General features: G+C 37.8%; 1 protein-coding gene across 1 annotated transcript in view; it reads left to right on the top strand.

Annotated features, from left to right (window-relative positions):
• Positions 1 to 20769, top strand: part of cubn (cubilin (intrinsic factor-cobalamin receptor)) — a 67050-nt gene that overhangs the window by 8792 nt on the left and 37489 nt on the right. Inside the window, exons 7-25 of the mRNA XM_059327322.1 lie at positions 817 to 943; positions 1664 to 1832; positions 2829 to 2960; positions 4869 to 4964; positions 5139 to 5260; positions 6161 to 6353; positions 7197 to 7315; positions 8426 to 8660; positions 9638 to 9819; positions 10638 to 10800; positions 12534 to 12724; positions 12979 to 13135; positions 13890 to 14065; positions 15002 to 15167; positions 16580 to 16805; positions 17610 to 17740; positions 17955 to 18144; positions 18503 to 18663; positions 20065 to 20246. Of these exons, the coding sequence (XP_059183305.1) occupies positions 817 to 943; positions 1664 to 1832; positions 2829 to 2960; positions 4869 to 4964; positions 5139 to 5260; positions 6161 to 6353; positions 7197 to 7315; positions 8426 to 8660; positions 9638 to 9819; positions 10638 to 10800; positions 12534 to 12724; positions 12979 to 13135; positions 13890 to 14065; positions 15002 to 15167; positions 16580 to 16805; positions 17610 to 17740; positions 17955 to 18144; positions 18503 to 18663; positions 20065 to 20246 (3118 nt within the window). The remainder of the gene's footprint in view (positions 1 to 816; positions 944 to 1663; positions 1833 to 2828; positions 2961 to 4868; positions 4965 to 5138; positions 5261 to 6160; positions 6354 to 7196; positions 7316 to 8425; positions 8661 to 9637; positions 9820 to 10637; positions 10801 to 12533; positions 12725 to 12978; positions 13136 to 13889; positions 14066 to 15001; positions 15168 to 16579; positions 16806 to 17609; positions 17741 to 17954; positions 18145 to 18502; positions 18664 to 20064; positions 20247 to 20769) is intronic.

Below are 20769 nucleotides of genomic sequence, written 5' to 3'. Positions count from 1 at the left end.
TATGTAACATAGCTACAGTTACAGTAGAGTTACTGTGTGTAACATAGCTACAGTTACAGTAGAGTTACTGTGTTTAACATAGCTACAGTTACAGTAGAGTTACTGTGTGTAACATAGCTACAGTTACAGTAGAGTTACTGTGTGTAACCCAGTAACAGTTACATTAGAGTTACTGTGTGTAACATAGTAACAGTTACAGTATAGTTACTGTATGTAACATAGCTACAGTTACAGTAGAGTTACTGTATGTAACATAGCTGCAGTTACAGTAGAGTTACTGTGTGTAACCCAGTAACAGTTACATTAGAGTTACTGTGTGTAACATAGTAACAGTTACAGTAGAGTTACTGTGTCTAACCTAGTAACAGTTACAGTATAGTTACTGTGTGTAACATAGTAACAGTTACAGTAGAGTTACTGTGTGTAACATAGTAACAGTTACAGTAGAGTTACTGTGTAACATAGTAACAGTTACAGTAGAGTCACTGTGTGTATCGCTGTAGCAGTCAGCTGATGTGTGAGGTTATTTCTCACTGAACTACTGAGTGCAGTTTTTGTCGTTCTCTGAACATTTAACCGCACATTCTCTGAAATTACTCCCCTGCAAAATAAAGTTGCATACATTAATACTTCACTATATTATGCAGTGATGGCTTGTTGTCCTCACAGCATACATTTAAAATGAATCCTTCTAAAGTTAGATACCAATAGAAGTCAATGGTAAAATATGTGCTTGGGGCCTACATAACTTAAAACACCTATTGCTTATTGCAGCTACCCTTATGGTATCTAATTGATACTTCTTTTCCTGTGCAGGTGTACCTGTCTTCCAGAATGGTCCGGGCTCCTCTGCTCAGTGCGATATGATGACTGCAGGAATGCAGGACAGGACTTGTGTGTACATGGTACATGTATTGATGCAGACCGAGTCGTGGCTGGACAGGTAACCAGTTACTTAGCTTAAGTCACTCAACTTAGTAAAATATTATATATTGTTTTGGGTTTGTTTTTTTTCAAACTAAAGAGAGAATGGATATATCGAAATCTGCCAAAAGTCTGATATATATGAATTGTAAATTCCAGTAAAATACAGATTTTTTCCCAGTTTAAACATGTATTTGGGCCTCCATGGCATATAGTTACAAACAACTGTTTTGCTGTAGATATGATTTTGAATCAAGGTTATAATAGTTTTAGATTTTTCATTTGTTTTAGTTTTAATTTCATTGTGATTTTTTGTTTTCAAATTCAGTTAGTTTTAATTTGTTTTTAGAGTGAGTTTGCTAGATTCCATTAGTTTTGATTTTTTGGAAAATGCTTAGTTTTAGTGTTGGTTTTTTTGTAATGGGGTATTTCTTGAGTGCCAGATTTAAAACCAGATAGATGAAATAGATTTCATATTAACCAAAAAGGTTTACGTATGAAAAAAGTTGACAAAGATGAAAACGAAGGACATTTTCACTATAATTTTAGTTAGTTTTGTAACCACACAATACAGTTTCAGTTAGTTATCGGTTTCTAAAAAAACTCTCATTTTCATTTTTATTTCAGTCAATGAAAATGTTTTTTCAATTCTAGTTTTCGTTATTTCATTAGTTTTCGTTAACTGTAATAACCTCATTTTGAATGACAATGTTCTCACACTGTGTCTATTTTATTTCAGCCCAAATATCAGTGCATCTGTGAGAGTGGCTGGGAGGCTCCGGCTGGTAACCCGTCCTGTGTGGCTGATGTTAATGAGTGTAACCTCCCCAACAAACCCTGCTCCACCAACCCTGCTGTTCCCTGCTACAACACTCAGGGTTCCTTCTACTGTGGAACCTGTCCAGCTGGTAACACTTCATAACAACTCATAGTGGGAGAGAGCCCAAAGGGAACAAGAGCAAATTGATTTAATGTTCATTGTTAATTGTTTAATTTGAGCATGAGAATCCATATTGCTCACTGAAATGTACACTATTCCTCTTGTGTGCCAAATACATTTTAAAGTTGATTATAGGACGTTTTTGTTTTTGATTACATTGGCCCTCATTTATCAAATGAGCGTACGACAGAAAGTGAGCGTAAAGTGGGCGTACGATCATTTCTACATGGCTCGACATTTATCAGTTTGGATGTGAGCGGAGGGTACGATAAGATCTTAGTCTGCTCTCAGTTCGTGTTGCAAATTTGAGTCAACGTGAAGTCCACACGTCTGAGTCTGAGAACTGATCTTAGACTATTGTATCGATGCCTGGAGATGATAAAACTCTGTGGTGTTTTGTTTTTTAATGGTGACAAAGCAAAACATGTTTAGACTACATCATTTATCATTTAAACATCGTTTAAAATAAATACAACCTGCGACTGTAAAATTCTTTAACCAGAATGCTAGCCAAGGTTATTAAATGTTGCTGTCTTCTGCTGTTTACCGTTATCCAACAGCTGATCATTCTCACGATGTGATTGGAGAGATACGATGGTTTGATAAATCACACATGAACCCTGTCGTAAGATGAAATATACGCTCAGATCTTCGCTCCTTTCTAAACTCGTTTGATAAATGAGGGCCAATGAGTTTTATCAGCTGCTAATATTTTTTTATCCTAATAAAATTGAATTGAGCCCTTTCCTGACAACAAGCAAATTACAATACAATGCAAACAAAAATGCATCAGATATGCCACATTACATGTGTTTTTGCTGAGACATAATTGAAAACAAATTCATCTTTTACTGCAGAGTTTTGTGAATTGCTACTGTGTATGTGTAGTTCTGCATGTGACAGTGGTTTAATGTGAAGACTTAACAAATGGAGATTTGATGGACTTTCCTCTGATCTGTCTCAGGTTGGCAGGGCAACGGCTACAGCTGTCAGGATGTGGACGAATGTTTGACCAACAATGGTGGCTGCTCTAATGCTCCAGTGGTGCAGTGCCTGAACACCATGGGCTCCTTCCACTGTGGCCCTTGTCCTCCAGGTAACAAATGGACCTGCAATGCCATGACTTTTGCATGACCATCACAGACGTTGTCCTATCTGGATATCCATTATGCACATCTGCAGGATATCAAGACCTTAAACCAAGAAAGTAACATGTGATCTTAGTGATGCAATCAACCTGAGCTTGGTGCAAAACAGTCTCCTACAGAGGAGAGCTCTCAGCCCTCCCTCTACACTGTAAAAAATGTTTGTAGAAATTACAGTAAAACATCACCGTAGTAGATACTTTTAATTAATGTAAATCAAAGAATAGCATAAAAAAATAAATTCCACTGTCATAAACTGTAGAAAACACACAGTTTTGCTGTAAAATATAATTTTTTCATGTAAAATTAATGGAGAAATACCATGATGACACAATTATCCTAAAAGTAATGGAATTATTCAGTATAAATTACAGTTTTTGCTGATTTTTGAATCACTCTGGTCATAGTATGTATTACTTTGTTGGTATGAGGTCTCAACCTCATGTGCATGCATGTGATGTTTCGTGTCAAGAACAACAAAATTGTTAGCCATGCTTTGTTAAAATAACATTTGATTTCTTCAGATAAAGAAAGCAGATACCTTGAGGAAATCAGAAATGTATCATTTGTTGGGTAATTTCTTTCAAGTGATGACAAGAATGTGATGAAAAGGAAGAATTACAAAAACGATCCCAATATGCCTGAATTCACCCTATATGAAATATTTTGGGAATGCCCTGCCCTCAGTTTTTTTCTGAAAAAAAAAAAAAGGAGCTTGTTATTCCATTACACACATCACACTCACCCTCTCACAATCTGTCATTTTGGCTCGCCAAAACCCTGGATCACTAAAATCACAATCTCCCTCCTACACTTTTTCTTGTCCCTCTATCTGCCTGCTGCTGCTGTTCTTTAGCCAACTCTGCTCTGCTAGTGTTTGCTACTCACAGTCACATCTCCTATCAGAGCCTCTCCTGCTCCACTGTCATCATGCAGGAGCTAATTCATGTACCTCCTTCTCTCCAATACAGCTAGATAACACTTTTATGTCAGAGAGGAGGTGTGGTAGCTTCACCTCTTTTTAAGAATTTCCTTTCCCTTTTTTTTTCCCCGCACTTGCTAGTTTTGGCTAGCAAAAAACTAAATCAAAATGTTTGTTACTGACTTCAGAAAACTGAGCAGCGACTCCTTGAAGTGTCTGTTAGTCCAACCAAACGCTGAACAAGACATTTTAATAAAAAATAATAAGTTCTAATAAACTGTCATTAAGTGAAAATACAGTGAAAGGGTCAAAGTTATGAGACCAAACTGCTAAACGTCCTTTTTTATATCTATATAAAGTTATATATAACTTTTTTGACATGTTGCCATGGATACGCATTGTTCTGCTTCCCTCCTGATGACGGCTCGCCTTGTTAGTGACCTGTCAATCAAAGGTAGCCCCGCCCCAAATCATACGATTCTTTATCTTCTATTTTCTTCTAAATGGGGCCATTATTAGAACTATTGACATCAAATTGTCTTGAAGAAGATTTTCTTACTAGTGATTGAGACCATAGTGTTCTGAGGTAATAAATCAAGTGAGAAGTTTTCTCATTTTGCATTGAAATGAATGGACAGAAATGTTTTTGCAGCCAAACTTAGCGCCCCCTGCTGGAATTTTTGCTAGAATGCAGCTTAAGGCACTTCCTGGTTTGCCTCCCTGCTCAGACCAGGAGGTTGCCGCCTGGTTTGACCTTATTATTGTGGGCCAAACAATTTTTACATGGGGGGGAAATTAAAGGCTTTCCATCACTATGTCATGGAAAATAGGAAGTGTAGTAAAGTACAACTTCAGCAGAAAAAGGGTGCAAATATGCAATGTTGTTCTGATATGAGACACCAACATTAATAACTGCTATGAACTTGTATTTGTGCAGGTTATGAGGGTAATGGGATAACTTGCACTCAGACCAATATCTGTGCGAGCAACAATGGAGGCTGTCATCCTCTTGCTACTTGCTCCTCCACCGCAGGTAAGAGTTAATAATGCATGACTTTTTCAATTCTAGTTTTTGTTAACTTTAATAACCTTGAAATAAGGTAGCCAGGTTCTACTTTTTAATTGGAGGACTGATTCACTTCAATAACTTTACTTTGTTTTAGGACATTTGTACAGTGTCCAAATTAAGATTTTCTTCTTCTACCAGGCACAAGCCTCCCGATATGCACCTGCCCTCCAGGCTACATAGGAAACGGTTATGGACCGACTGGTTGCACCCAGACCAGCAACATCTGTCAGACCAACAACCCCTGTGTCAATGGACAGTGTGTGGTGAGTGTGTGTGACTGTGTGTATGTGTGATTGAATTTACTAATTTTAAAGGATAAGGTTGGTAATATTCTATAATTTATTATAGTCAACAAATTCCTTGAAACTAGTAAGTCTTACTTACTCACTGACTTAGTAACTTACTTACTTGCTAACTTACTTACTTACTTACTTACTTACGTACATACGTACTTACTTACTGGCTGACTGACTGACTGACTGACTGACTGACTGACTTACTTAATTACTTACTTACTTACTTACTTACTTACTTACTTACTTACTCACTTACTTACTTACTTACTTACTTACTTACTTACTTACTTACTTACTTACTTACTTACTTACTTACTTACTTACTTACTTACTTACCTACCTACCTACCTACTTACTAACTTACTTACTTACTTACTTACTTACTTACTTACTTACTTACTTAAGTACATACTTACATACTTACTTACATACTTACTTACTTACTTACCTACCTACCTACCTACCTACCTACCTACCTACTAACTTACTTACTTACTTACTTAAGTACATACTTACATACTTACTTACCTACCTACCTACCTATCTACTTACATACTTACTTACTTACTTACTTACTTACTTACTTACTTACTTACTTACTTACTTACTTACTTACTTACTTACTTACTTACTTACTTACTTACTTACTTACTTACTTACTTACTTACTTACCTACCTACCTACCTACCTACCTACTTACTTACTTACTTACTTACTTACTTACTTACTTACTTACTTACTTACTTACTTACTTATTTACTTACTTACTGACTTAGTAACTTACTTACTTACTTACTGATTTACCTAATTACTTACTTACTTACTTACTTACTTACTTACATACTTACTTACTTACTATCACAGGCCACCACCTCAGCTCCTGGCTATATCTGCAACTGCAACTCTGGCTGGCAAGGAGTCAACTGTGACCAGAGCGTCAATGAATGCTTGAGCAACCCCTGTCAGAATGGAGGAACCTGCAATGACGCCGTTAATGGATTCACATGTACCTGCACTGCCCAGTGGACTGGCCCACTCTGCCAGACGGCACAGCAAGGTATGAGCAGAAGATGAAGGAGGGAGTCGATTGAGATAAGTGGGGAGTAATGGGTCAAAAGAATTTGGAGAAACTGCAGGAAAGTTTGGAGACTATAATGGATATGCAGGGACACAGCAAGATATTAACCATCTGGGACCACGAGGGACATTTTCAGCCATATTTGTCATTTTTCACTTTTGTTTTGGCAATAATTTTGGCTGTGATGCTGCAAATGGCATGATTTTTGGAAAAAGTCTATTTTTCTTGATATATTTTGCTATAAAATGCTATAAAAACTTTACAAATTAATATTTAAAAAAAAAAATTCTGCATAAACCTCTTAAACAATTTCTGCCCTGCTCAAAACTACCAAACATTCAAAGATTTTGATGATTTTAACCCTTTAAATACCAGTTTGACTACATAATGTCAATGTTTTTCAAAGAAAAAACACAAAGATGTAGTTATTTTCCATATAATAAATACTTTTTTGGCTGGGGCATTTGTTTTTGTTTCATCACAGCCTTGGATATGTCAAAGATTAGCAACAAAATTTATTTTGGTGCATTTTTAGTTTTTTGTGTAGTGTCATTTTTAAGATGTAAAAACCCCTTTATGGCCACTTGATGGCAGACATATCCACTTCCAAAAAACCCTCTTTCTTTTTTTGGAAATGGACATTTTCAGCCCAAAGGGTCTGAAAGGGGAGTAATTCAGAGTGGTTAAGGGACTGAATGAGGGTTAACAGACATTGAAGGCTTTCATACAGGCCGTCATGGTTAATATTTAGGATTATATCATATAATGATATACATTATAACTGAAATATCTTTTTCTAAAACTATGAATATGTGTTTCCAGTGTGTGGAGGTTACCTGAGTGGCCCTGCTGGTTCCTTCAGTTATCCCAACACACCAGGTCATGATGAGTATGATCACCAGGTCAGCTGTGCCTGGGTGATCCGCATCGAGCCAGACAAGGTCAGTGTCAATCACTTTTACTCAGGGAAAATATGTTTTATTTTAATGTTGTTTGTTCACTTTATTCCTATGTCATTCTGGACAGGTAGTAAGCTTGTTTTAGCTCATCTGCTCATAATTTACCGTTCTATATAGGTTGTTGTTACTCCCTTCCTATTTCAGTGTGTAGGTTTGATATCCAAAGATATCCGAGGTTAATTATTTTTTTTATTTTTAACATCAATCAGACAATTGTATGCCTCTGCATGGGTGACAGCCACAGCTGCATGTGTTCAAAGACTGTATAAATAATGTATAAATACTCGTCGCCATCTTGTTTCCGGAAAAATATTAATTTTGGCTAGCAAAAAGCACTATATGCTACTTACCTCAGAAAAATGAACAGCTACTCCTTGGAGTGTCTGTTAGTCCAATCAATATATCAAGTGAGAAGTTTCCTCATTTTGTATTGAAATGAATGGACCCAAATGCTTCTGCAACCTTTGTCGGCGCCCCCTGTTGGAATTTTCAGTAGAATGCAGCTTAAGGCACTTCCTGGTTTGCCTCCCTGCTCAGACCAGGAGGTTGCCGCTTGCATGTATTACAGCCGGGTTGTCTGCGATCTGTCTGTCTATCCGTCCGATTCTTGTGATCGTGATATCTAAGAAACACCTGGAAGATTTTTTTTATTTTTTCAAATTTGCCGTTCCATTTGTCGTCTTGGATTCAAAGATGACTTTTGTGATTAAAAGTCAAAGGTCAGGTCACTGTGACCTACCTCGGTCACATTCTTGTGAATTAGATATCCCAGGAAATGCCTTCATTGAATATCTGCAAATCAGAAATGTCCATTTGGAGGATGAATTGATTATATTGACAGTAGTTCCACATAAATGTCTTACAGGATAAGATGATGAAGTGATTCCATTAAACATCTAAAAAGTCAAATGTTAACTTCACTGGGATCATAAAACAACACAGTTCAAAGCCATAACTCAGGAACAAAAGGAGACCAGATACTGAATTGTGTAACATATGTTCGGATCCTAAATTGGTGATGTAATGATGTAATCATATTTTAAATGTGGCCGACTAACATAGATCATTTTTCATATGTTATCTCCTCTTTAGATTCTGCGTATTACCTTTCCTTTCTTTCACCTGGAGAACAGCGCCAACTGCAACTACGACTTCCTTCAGATCCATGACGGGGACAGTGCCTCTGCTTACATGATTGGAAAATACTGTGGTGAAAATAACCCACAGGAGCTCTTCAGCTCCCACAATTCTTTGTACTTCTGGTTTCGCTCAGACCACTCTGTCAGTGCTGGTGGCTTCACTGTTGCTTGGCAGTCTCAGGACCCAGGTAGGGTTGTGTCATCTGATTTTGTTTGTTTAGTGTATAATCCTTAAAATAGATTAGTAAGTAGTACGCTCAACCAGGACAAAACCGGAGTTTTAATTATCCGTACTGAAGCACAGAGAGAGAAACTAACTATGAAACTCCAAACACTGAATTGTAACCCTTGTCAACAATTGACAAAACTGGAAGTTATCATTGATTGTGATCTTAGCTTTGAGCCCCATATTAAAAATATTACTGAAACTGCCTTTTATCATTTTAAGAACATTACCAAAGTACGACCGTTTCTCTCTCAAGCCAATACAGAGACATTGATGCTTTTATCACCTGTAGAATTGACTATTGCAATGCTCTACTTTCTGGTCAACCTAACAAAAAATTAGATCGATTACAGTTATTACAAAATTCAGCTGCTCGTCTGTTGACAAAGAGCAGAAAGAGAGTTCATATTACATCTCTTTTAAAGTCTCTGCATTGGCGGCCTGTGCGCTTCAGAATCGATTTTAAGATTCTTTTACTGGTTTATAAATCTCTTAATGGTCTTAGTCCAGCCTATTTATCTGATTTACTTTTACCCTATGAACCCTGGAGGACCCTCAGGCCTTCTGGGAGCATTTTAATAAAACCAAAAGTTAGAACATAAACCCACGGTGAGGCGTCGTTTTCTCACTGTGGTCCACGTTGGTGGAAGACCTGAAGACCTGAAGACCTGAAGACCTGAGGCCATCAGAGACGCTTCATAGTTTTAAGAGCAAACTTAAGACTTATCTGTTAATTTGGCTTTTACTTTAACCATTTTTAAATATGTTTCTGCTCATGCATCTTAGTGTTACAACATCTTCTCTGTTATTTATTTATTTCTTTGCTACTATTTTTTAGTCTTGTTCAGATGATACAAATAAAGTAGTATTAGTAGTAGTGGAGGCCATAATGACAAATACTTGTTCGTCCTTTTCATCTAAATCACCTTTTTGTCTTAGTTTGTGGAGGTGAACTCACTGCCCCCTTTGGAAACATTAACTCACCTGGTTACCCTGGAAACTATCCACCGAGCCGAGACTGCTACTGGACAGTGACAGTGGAGCCCAGCCTGCTCATTACCTTTGCATTCGGGACTCTCAGTCTTGAGCATCACCCTGACTGCAATTTTGACTTTCTGGAGGTGAGTTGGATTTGTTCAATCAAAATAAAATAAAATCAATCAATAAAACAATTTTAGTTTAATCATAGGTAATCTGCCACAACAACCAACATATTAACATAAATAAAAACAAGTTTGTATATGAAATTCCCAGTGCAGCCAAACAAATTTACCTGAGACCATGATGGGGGGACCCAAACAAAGTTGGGGGTCCAGAGGCATGCTCCCCTGGAGAATTTTTGGCCATAAAAGCGGACATTTGGTGCCTTTCGCACATTCTAATGCCACTATTCCATCTTAATCATTGCATATTTTAATGAATTATTGTAAAGGAGAATAAGGGTTCTTCTATGTTATTTAAGGTGTCTTATTTTGACAGTCTTCTTGTAAAATCTTGAAGGTCGGAACTTGGAGCTCGGAACAACTTTGAAAATTCTGACATTCGTGTAGACTTTGAACGCACCATTAGCCATACCACACAAGCGCTGCAATGTAAATAAGTCTAACTAACGGAACATTAATCCTCTGTTTTGCCGGCAATTTTTGTCACTGAAAGTGCGGGGGGACGGATCAGGATCACTATGAATCTGAGGGGGACATATCCCCCCGTCCCTAGTGCCATCTGCCCGCATGTGTCTATACAGAAAAGCTGGCTTAGTGCTGAATGCAAAGTACTGTAACACTGACACAGTTGTTATTTAAGTTTGCCATTTTATCAGGTTTGTGCACTGTATGCTACTAGTGACACCACTCCATGCAAAAATACTACCATGTAGCAAAGCCTTACAACATATGCAGTTGTTCTTCTATTTATAGTCTTTTGTGGCCAAATATTTCAGATCCGGGATGGTCTACTACCTGAGGACCAAGTTCTGGGAAAGTACTGCAGTACTGCATCACCTCCTCCCTTGCAGACCACCGGCCCAATGGCATGGATCCACTTCCACTCTGACTATAGTGTCTCTGACCGAGGCTTCCACATCGTATACACAACATCACCAAGTAAGAAACTGTACATACCCGGCAATAATTTAACACATTTTACATTTTAACTGCCTCACCTGACCTTTTAAGCAGTGTAACAGGACAACAAGCTTTATTTGTATCATGACATCAAGTATTTTTCATTTTCCCAGTGTTATTATGTCTTCCATCCATCTTGTACCTACCTACCTGAACGCCCTGATTCAGACATATGCTACCTCACGACCGTTGCGCTCTTCCAATGAACGGCGCCTGGCTCTGCCCCCCGTTGGTCCAAGGCAATCCAGACTCTTTGCACTTCTTGTTCCCCGCTGGTGGAACACACTACCAGTTCCTACCAGAGCAGGGGCATCCCTCTCTACCTTTAAAAAACTCCTGAAGACCCAGCTCTTCAGAGAGCATCTTCTCTCCTAGACCACATAAGTCTACTCCTCAAAGTTTGATTGTCACTAGCACTAATAGCTCATATTGCACTATACCTTGATTGTTTGCTTTTACTCTTCCTGTAAGTCGCTTTGGATAAAAGCGTCTGCTAAATGACTAAATGGAAATGTAAATGTAAATGTTGTACATCACAGGAACACTTTCAGGGATTTTCTTCAAATTCGGCACAAACGTCTACTTGGACTCAAAGATGAACTGATCAGGTTTTGGTGATCAAAGGTCGAGGTCTATGGGACCTATTGAAAATGCCCTAATAAGAAGGAATTGCAATTTCAATTTAACCTAAAAGTAAAAAATGCGTGGACTAGTTTATCTGCATCATTTTCATAGAGTGTGTGTCAGATTTTTGTTGAACCATAAACAAAAATCATAAAAATGTTACATAGGTGGAAAAAAGGCAGTTCTTGAAGTCCATTTTATATGGTAGTTAAAGATCAAATCCCAATCAACAATCACTTCAAGATTCCTGAGAGTGGTGCTGGAGAGCACGGCAATGCCATCTAGAGTAACTATATCTTTACTGTAGAAAATGTGAGTTGGAACGAGCATGGTTTAGGTTTAGCTAAGTGATTGGTTTTATCTTGATTAATTGAAATTGTATGGGGTGTTTCCGAATAAAACTGCCTTAAGGAAGCATATACTATAAGGTGAATGGAACTGGGCCGAGCACAGAACCTTGTGGAACACCATGACTGTAGGATCGAACCGCCATGTATTAACACCATGCCAAAACACCAGCTGACAAGGTTTTGATAGGGAAATTATTATCTAGATAGTGATTAAGTACAAAAGTAAGTTATAAATATAAAACATTACGTTTTAATATTAATTCTTAAATACACACATATTTGAATATAGTTTTTCAAGACAATCAATTTGAAAATGTTTATTCACTGAAAACAAAATATAAAAGCTGAAAGAAGACATTATAGTTACTGTACTGTAGTACTGTAAAAGGTTTTAATTGTAAAGCAAAACCAGTGCAGTAACTACATTTTTGGGGTCAAAGGTCAAATAAACGGTCATGATTTTTTAGCATAAAAATTACATCATCAATACATGTAGAAATAAGTGTCATATAACTTACCTACCTATAACCCATTTGGCTGGCCAGTTAAAAACCATTAAAAAACTTTAAAGCAGTTTTTCTCAGTTTTACCCTTTGTATAGTTACTAGTTTCAGCATGTGGCCCTTAAGGATGACACCCTATAAAGGCAAGCAGCTTGTAAATTCAGTGTCAGTGACCTGCTTTATATAATCAGGTAAATAAGTAATGGAACTAATCATAGGATGTGTTGTGTTTCAGGTGACCCTGGTTGTGGAGGTACCTTCACTGAGAGTGAGGGCGTCATCATCTCCCCTAACTGGCCCAACGACTACGCCCACAACCGCCAGTGTATCTATTTGATCAGGTTGCCAGTTGGTGAGAAGGTATCCCTCAACTTCACTGACATGAACGTGGAATCTCACAGCACCTGCACTTTTGATTACGTGGAGGTAAGACGTGTTTATATATATATCTTACCAAAGACATTTTGATACATTTTGATACTGTTTGCTTTGTGAAATATGTTTTAAAATGTTATTGTTTCTTCGAAAAATGGAAAGAAAGTGGCAAAATAAACAAGCAATTCATTAATTCATTAATATGGCAAAAAATCAGCCAACAATATATCTTTTTTAAATAAATGTGTTGTATTTATTGATTGATAAGATGTGACTTCCTCTTTTTCTATACCCTCTCTCTCCAGGTTCGTGATGGCAGAATGGAAACTGATCCTCTAATAGGGAAGTACTGTGGCAGCTCCCTGCCTGCTCCCATCCTCTCGTCCTCCAACTCTCTGTGGATTCGTTTCAGGTCTGACAGTTCAGTCAGCCGGGCTGGTTTCAGGGCCGTCTACACAGTTGGTGAGAGCCCACTCATTTATACACATATGTGAAATGACATCATGCTTATGTGTTGTTTTCTCTGTGATATGTTTTGAGAAAATGCAAGAAATATCAGATCAGATCAATATGTTCATTGCTTAACCCTCTGGGCCCAATATCCACTTCCAGAAAAACGCTATAAAAACTTTACAGATTAATATTTGTTTCTACTTTTTTCTGCATAAACCTCTTAAACAACTTCCATCCTGCTCAAAACTACCAAATTATTAACATTTTTGGCATTTTAACCCTTTAAATGTTTGATTTTTATGGAAAAAAAAAACAATATGTAGTTATTTTCCATATAATTAATGATTTTTGGCTGGGGCATTGTTTCTTATCACAGTCATGGCCATGTCAAAGATAAAGAATAAAAATTGATTTTGATGCACTTTTAGTTTTTGTGTAGTGTCAGATTTAAAATGTAGAAACCCCTTTCTTTGAAAAACAGTGACATCATGTAATCAAACTGGCATTTAAAAGGTCAAAATCCTCAAAATGTTTAAACATTTGGTAGTTTTGAGCAGGGCGGGAGTTGTTTAAGAGGTTTATGCAGAAAAAAGTAGAAAAAATATTAATCTGTAAAGTTTTTATTGCGTTTTTTTGGAAGTGGACATTTTCAGCCCGAAGTGTCTGAAAGAGTAGTACATTTGTACACAGTGTATTATAGACCCATTAGAACATTTTTAATTTTAATTACATTAAATATATCAAGATATCCTTCTCTCCCCAGCTTGTGGAGGTACTTTGTCTGGAACTGGGGAGTTACGCTCTCCCTTTCACCCCAACTCTTATCCCCACAACAAGGTGTGTGAGTGGGTCATTAACCAGCCAGAGGGCTATGTGGTCACCCTCAACTTCCTCTCATTTGATGTCGAGGGAAACTCCTGCCGTTATGACTTTGTTGAAGTAAGTCAATATTAAACTAAATTGTTGGACCTCCCTCTCTCTCTCTCTCTCTCTCTCTCTCTCTCTCTCTCTCTCTCTCTCTCTTACTTTATCTCTCACTCTCTAGTAAATATATATCAATACTTATCTTTTCACTGTAGCTGTTTTCAGACTGCTGAGGGCTTCTTTTAAAGTTGTAAAGAAATATGAGAAGAAATCTAATAACTTTGTTTTCAAGAATCTCATTTGTTCTCAAGTTCTCTTTTAGGAAAAAACTTAAGAAGAAGGTTAAGAAAAAAAACAAAGAAAAGATAAGAATTTCTTCATGAATACCAAATCTTCTTAAACTTTGTCTTAAGAGCAAAGTTAAGGGGAAAAAAATGGCACTTAAGAAGCATTTTGTTCCGGCCCCTGATCTGTAGCTGCAGCAGCGACGGCTGAGGGTGGGATGTACACAGTTACAGCAATAACATGTGAAAGCACATGCCAGCTTCAAAGGGTGGTACAGCCCTGTGTGGTACAGGGCTGTTGAATGTTGAATCTAATGTAACAGCCAATCCCGGGAGTAAAGAACGGAGCAGAGGTTGAACGGGTCTCCCGAAGCAACACCAAAAATTGGGGAAAAAAATAGCAAGAGGCAAACTATGAATGTATCAATATGAACATCCATAGCTGCACCATTGCTTAAAGTGTCGATGTGACACAAAGAAAAAAGTACAGTCAAACACTAATAAAAACACTAAAAAGAGGGAAGAAAGTTCAGAGCTGCTGTAAACCAGCTGCCACCCACACGCCGCCATGGCAACAACGTTGGTTATATTGGTATTCAATCGGTGTTGGTATGTTACTAAAAAGCAATAATAAAAATACCACTTTTTTCCTACATGTGTGGTACAAACTGTATATGGATACAGAGGTGGAAGAGTTATAATGGAGCATGTTTCCTCCATCTTCCAGGTCAGGGATGGCTCCACTCCTAGCTCTCCTCTATTGGGAACATTTTGTGGTGTTCAGATGCCTCCTCGGCTCCAGTCGACTCAGAAGTCTATGTACATCCGCTTCAAGACCGACTCCTCCGTCAGCAACCACGGCTTCGAGGCAGCCTATGGCTCTGCCCTGGAAGGTGAGAAAATTATTATATTTATGAAGATTTAAGAAACAATCTGATGTTTTGTTGTTTGTTTTTTTGCAAAAATTGTAACAGTAACACACGGCTTTTATCTGTTGGTTTTTGACCGATGATGATGATTTCTGATTTTTCACTGTTGAGTTTGGGAATGTTGGTTTGGAGCCAGGATTTTATTTCAGTGATGCAGTTGGTGAGGGTAGAGTGGGTGGCAGGAGTGGTGACTTTGGTAGAAATGTAGAGCTGGATGTCGTCTGCAAAGAAATGGAAATGGAGTCCATGGCAACGGATAATGTGACCAATAGGAAGGATGTAAAGGATGAAGAGGAGGGGGCCGAGAACTGAACCTTGAGGGACACCTTGGGAGAGGGGAGCAGAGGGGGATTTGCAGTTATTGATATTTTATTGTGTTTTGAAGGTATTAACCAATGACCCTTAAAAGGAGCATGGCTCAGTGAATAAACAGACCTGGAAATGCAAAAAGTTAAATCTCAAAATTGACTGGATTGTTATGAATTTCCTGGTGTGTTTCAACACACACATTCTAAACCTTTGGGAAACTTCTAGTCCATAAAAGAAGATAAATAATTTACGTCCTCTAACTCTCGTCAGTGTCCTCATATCTACACTTGGCAGTTGTACTCCACTTCCCTGTACATGTTGTAGGTGCCGTGACTCAGAAAACAGTGCTGGAAACGGCGTTACACAAAGGTGTTACACAATTGTGTTACACAATTGTGCAGCTTTGCTTTGTGGCCCCAGAGATTGGCTCCCACATTAGATTAGAAAAGGTGGTTACAAACATAAAACCTTACACTTCTCAGAAATGAGGAGTTCCACAGGGCTTTGTTCTTGGTCTTTGCCGTGTTCTTATTGTCATCAACCCTTTATCAGGCGAAGGCTTAGGGTTAGGGTAATATTTTGAGAAAAAAGTTGCAAATTTACTAGATTAAAGTGGCAAATCTACAAGAAAAAAAGTTGCAGATTTAAGAGATTTAAAGTGGCAAATCTGTGTGAAAAAAGTCACAGATTTACGAGAAAAAAAGTGAAAAAAAGCAACTTTTTTCTCGCAGATTCACCACTTTAAATCTCATAAATCTACAAAAAATTTTCTCGTAGATTTGCCACTTTAATCTCGTAAACTTTTTTCTCAAAATGTTACCCCCCTCCCCCGGGTCCGTATGACTTTTTTCACACATTCTGGCTGTATGTAAAATCCTCAAATATTTTCTAGGGTTGAAATTTGGAATTTGCAAGTATTTCAATGAGTGTCCTATTAAGGGTTAAGGCTAAGAATCTTTAAGCAATCCCAACATTTATATACATGCCTGTGGCTCTGTCATGGAGTCTCTGAAGCTACTTTTAAGGTGTTTGATCTCGATAGTTGACTGTTTTTTGTCCTGTACCAGGCTGTGGTGATACCCTGACCAGTCCTTCAGGCACCATCACCAGTCCTGGCCACCCCACCAGCTACCCCCATGGTGCCAACTGTACCTGGTTCATCAGTGTAACCCCTGGCAACCTGATCCGGCTCTCCTTTGACTCCTTCAACCTGGAGTACCACGTCAACTGTAACTTTGATTACCTGGAGGTGTACGACAATGGCACTGTGCAGACTGGAACCAAGATCGGCAGGTAGGTGTATATATATATATATATATATATATATATATATATGTGTGTGTGTGTGTGTGTGTGTGTGTGTGTATATATATATTTTCATGGCATGCTGTTCAGGAAATTACTATATATATGGATTCAAAACCTGAGAATATATATATATATATATATTGAAGTCTGAGAATATATATTATATTTTTATATTTATATATAAAATATATATATTTATAATATACAAATATGTATATATATATATATATTTTAGAACTTGGGTTATATATATATAACCCCGGTTCTAAAAAGGTTTGGCCGTTGTTTGTAACTTTAAAAACGTTATTATATATATACACATATGCTTGTTGTAAAGTCTGACAATATATATTAAAATCTGAAAGTATATTTTGAAACCTGAGAATATACTGTATATAGAAACTTGAGAATGTATATTGAAAATCTGAGAATATATATTAAAAGTCTGACAATATATATAGAAATCTGAGAATATATATATATAAACCTTCAAAATATATTCTCAGACTTTTAATATATTTTCTCAGGTTTCTATATATATATATTCTCAGGTTTCAATAAATATTCTCAGGTTTCTATATATATTCTCAGACTTTTAATATATATTCTCAGGTTTTGAATCCATATATATAATAAATTATATTTTTATATTTAAATATAATATATATATATATTTATAATATACATATATGTATATATATTTTAGGTTCTAAAAAGGCTTGGGTGTTGTTTGTAACTTTAAAAACTTTGATATATATACACATATGCTTTGGTGTTGTGTGTGTGCAGGTACTGTGGGCGTTCAGTGCCTCCATCCATCACCAGTACTGACAGCGTGCTGACTCTGCTGTTTGTGTCGGACACAAGTTTAGTTTCAGAGGGATTCTCTGCAAACTATGTCTCATTCAATGCCACCACAGGTACACAACCGGCCAGACAAACTGTTTTTTCAGTTTCATCATATATATTTCAGGATTGATACATCCCTAAAGAATTGGGATGCTAATATTTAGGGTTTCACTCCTGAAGGTCTTGCATAAGCTTATTGATATTTCAATCAGATCTAAGCCCCTATATATTACATATTTGTATCCATTTACAAAGCTGTTCTTAAATCTTTTTCTCTCTTATCAGACTGTAGTGAGACCTTCACCGCCCCTACGGGGTCCTTCTTTTCACCCAACTACCCTGCCTACTACCCCAACAACAGAGATTGCATCTTCAAGATCATTGTGCAAGTCAACATGCAGATCATGCTGAACTTCACTAACTTTGACCTGGAGGGCTCCCCTCCTAACTGTAACTTTGACTTTATCGAAATCAGGTAAGGTTATAGAATTTCTTGTCTTTTTAACCCTTAATAGGGCACTCATTGAAATACTTGCAAATTCCAGGGGTTACTGGAGGATATTACATACAGTCAGAATGTGGACTGTGGAATGTATAAAAAAAACCCCAGAGGGTAATATTTTGAGAAAAAAGTTTACAAGATTAAAGTGGCAAATCTACGGGAACATTTTTTTTGCTACTTTCTCGTAAATCTGCGACTTCTTTCTCGCAGATTCACCACTTTAAATCTCGTAAATGCAAATTTTTTTCCCGTAGAGCTGTGTGTGCACCCTTCATGTCTTTCTTCATTCAGTACGACCACTTACGTTTTGAACTTCAACCATCTCTTGCAGGGATGGTGGCTTTGAGACGTCTCCCCTGATTGGACGGTACTGTTCTAATCAGAGGCCTCCGGTCCTGGTTTCCCATAGCAACCGCCTTTGGGTTAGATTCCGCTCAGATAGCAGCATCACACGTCCGGGATTCACTGCCCACTGGGACGGCACAGAGACTGGTGAGTGGTTAACTACTTGGTTTTTACTGTAAGCTTTTCCCTCTCCTAGCCAGGTAAAGTAGAGAAGGTAAAGAGCATCTTCACCACAGACCAGACATTTGGTCTGTAATGTAAAGCCTGCTCTTAAAGGAACACTCCACCGTTTTTTCATATTAAAACATGTTATTCGGTCAAGTAAGACGAGTTGATACAGACCTCTTACGTCTCAATGCGTCCACTCAGTCGCCCTGGTGCGCGGCGCCACTTGGCTAGCACTTAGCTTAGCCCAGTTCATTCATTAGGATCCAAACAGATGGACAGTTAGAAGCGACCAAACTCCTCCAGTAATATCATCACTCCTGAGGTGATATTACTGCGCCGAGTCGAAGTGCTCCCAAGTGCTATTCCGCCATACATTATAGTTATCCTTTTTTTAAAGCGCCACGTTTTATTTTGTGTCGCCATACTTGGTCGTTTAACTACTCGTGTAGCTGTATTTAAATAGGGAAAACGTGGAGGAGTTTGGTCGCTTCTAACTGTCCATCTGTTTGGATCCTAATGAATGAACTGGGCTAAGCTAAGTGCTAGCCAAGTACCTCCGCGCGCCAGGGCGATTGAGTGCACGCATTGAGACGCAAAAGGTCTGTATCAGCTCGTCTTACTTGACCGAATAACATGTTTTAATATGAAAAAACGGGGGAGTGTTCCTTTAAAGGTTACAACTTTATAGAAGCAATCATTCCTACCATTCCCGTTATATTAAAAAACCACTGAATTAAAACTGCACCGTCGATTTGTTCATCATCAAGTCAGCTTCTTAATCTGAACAATTAAAAAAAAATTAGCTTCAAATGTTAACAAAATCAAGATTAGTTTATACTTAATGTCCTATTTTTCCAATCCACTGCTAACAAAGTCCAGTTCGTCCAAGGCTTGTAGGCTCCAGTTAATGTGGTCAATTGGTTTACATTTTCTCTTTGTATGCGTGCCCAGCCAACCATGTTTAGCTAAAGGAGCTTTTCTGAAGTATCTTTCAGGCTATTACAACGAAACAAATGAACAAGTATCAAGTTATAGGTACATCTCGGAAAATTAGAATATCGTGAAAAAGTTCAATTTTTTTTTTTTTAAACTCAGACACTGAGTTTTGTGTTTTCATTATCTCTAAGCCAGAATCATCAAAATTACAAGAAGAAGAGGCTTGAAATATTTCACTCTATGTGCAATGAATCTATATAATTATGAGTTTCACTTACTGAAATGATTGACAAAAAATATTGAACTTTTTCACGATATTCTAATTTTTTGAGATGTACCTGTAGATATATTCCTAGGATGATAGAATGCAGTCTTGGATATAAAACATTACCTCTACATCACTTATTATTATTTTTTTTTCTTGATTTCATTCCTATTTCCAAGGCTGTGGAGGGATGTTGACGACAGCATCTGGAGGCTTCTCCTCCCCTAACTACCCGTTGCCCTACCATCCTAATGTTGAGTGCTACTGGACCATCAGGACCAGCCAGGGCAGCCAGCTCCACCTCTCCTTCCCTGATTTCCACCTGGAGTCCAGCTCCACCTGCTCTTTTGATTACCTGGCTGTGAGTACTGTGCACTATGCAGTTGTTTTAAGATGATTATTTAAAGTGTGAACACTTGACCTGACACAGTGACAAATTGAATTTCAAAAGTTGTATCTCAAACATGAGCATTGAGAGAGATACACCTGACAGGCTATATCTGTTGAATCACTGCAGGTATTCGAAGAAACACTCTCCAATTGTGATAGAACTGATGCTATTGTAACATTGACACTGTTAATTGTTGTTTGGAACAAACAGTCACCTCACTGTGCCATCACACTCACCTAAACCATACGTAGCCTGCAGTAGCTCCTCATAAGATGCTGGTCAGAATCTAATGATGGTCATCTTCCAAGATTGGTACCATTGGTAATTGGTCCGTTTGTCCGGCAAACGAAACGCCTTTTTGGGGACTTTATCATATTCCAAAACTCTCCATATTTGGAATATACATCAATCTCCCGTGATATTTACATATTGTCATGTTCGCATGAATGGACGTGGGAAAATGACTCACTGGCGCCCCCTCGAAAATTTCAAA

The sequence above is a fragment of the Centropristis striata genome, chromosome 23 (genome assembly GCF_030273125.1).
Source record: "Centropristis striata isolate RG_2023a ecotype Rhode Island chromosome 23, C.striata_1.0, whole genome shotgun sequence".
NCBI lineage: Eukaryota > Metazoa > Chordata > Actinopteri > Perciformes > Serranidae > Centropristis > Centropristis striata.
This window is presented reverse-complemented; position numbering and strand designations above follow the sequence as displayed.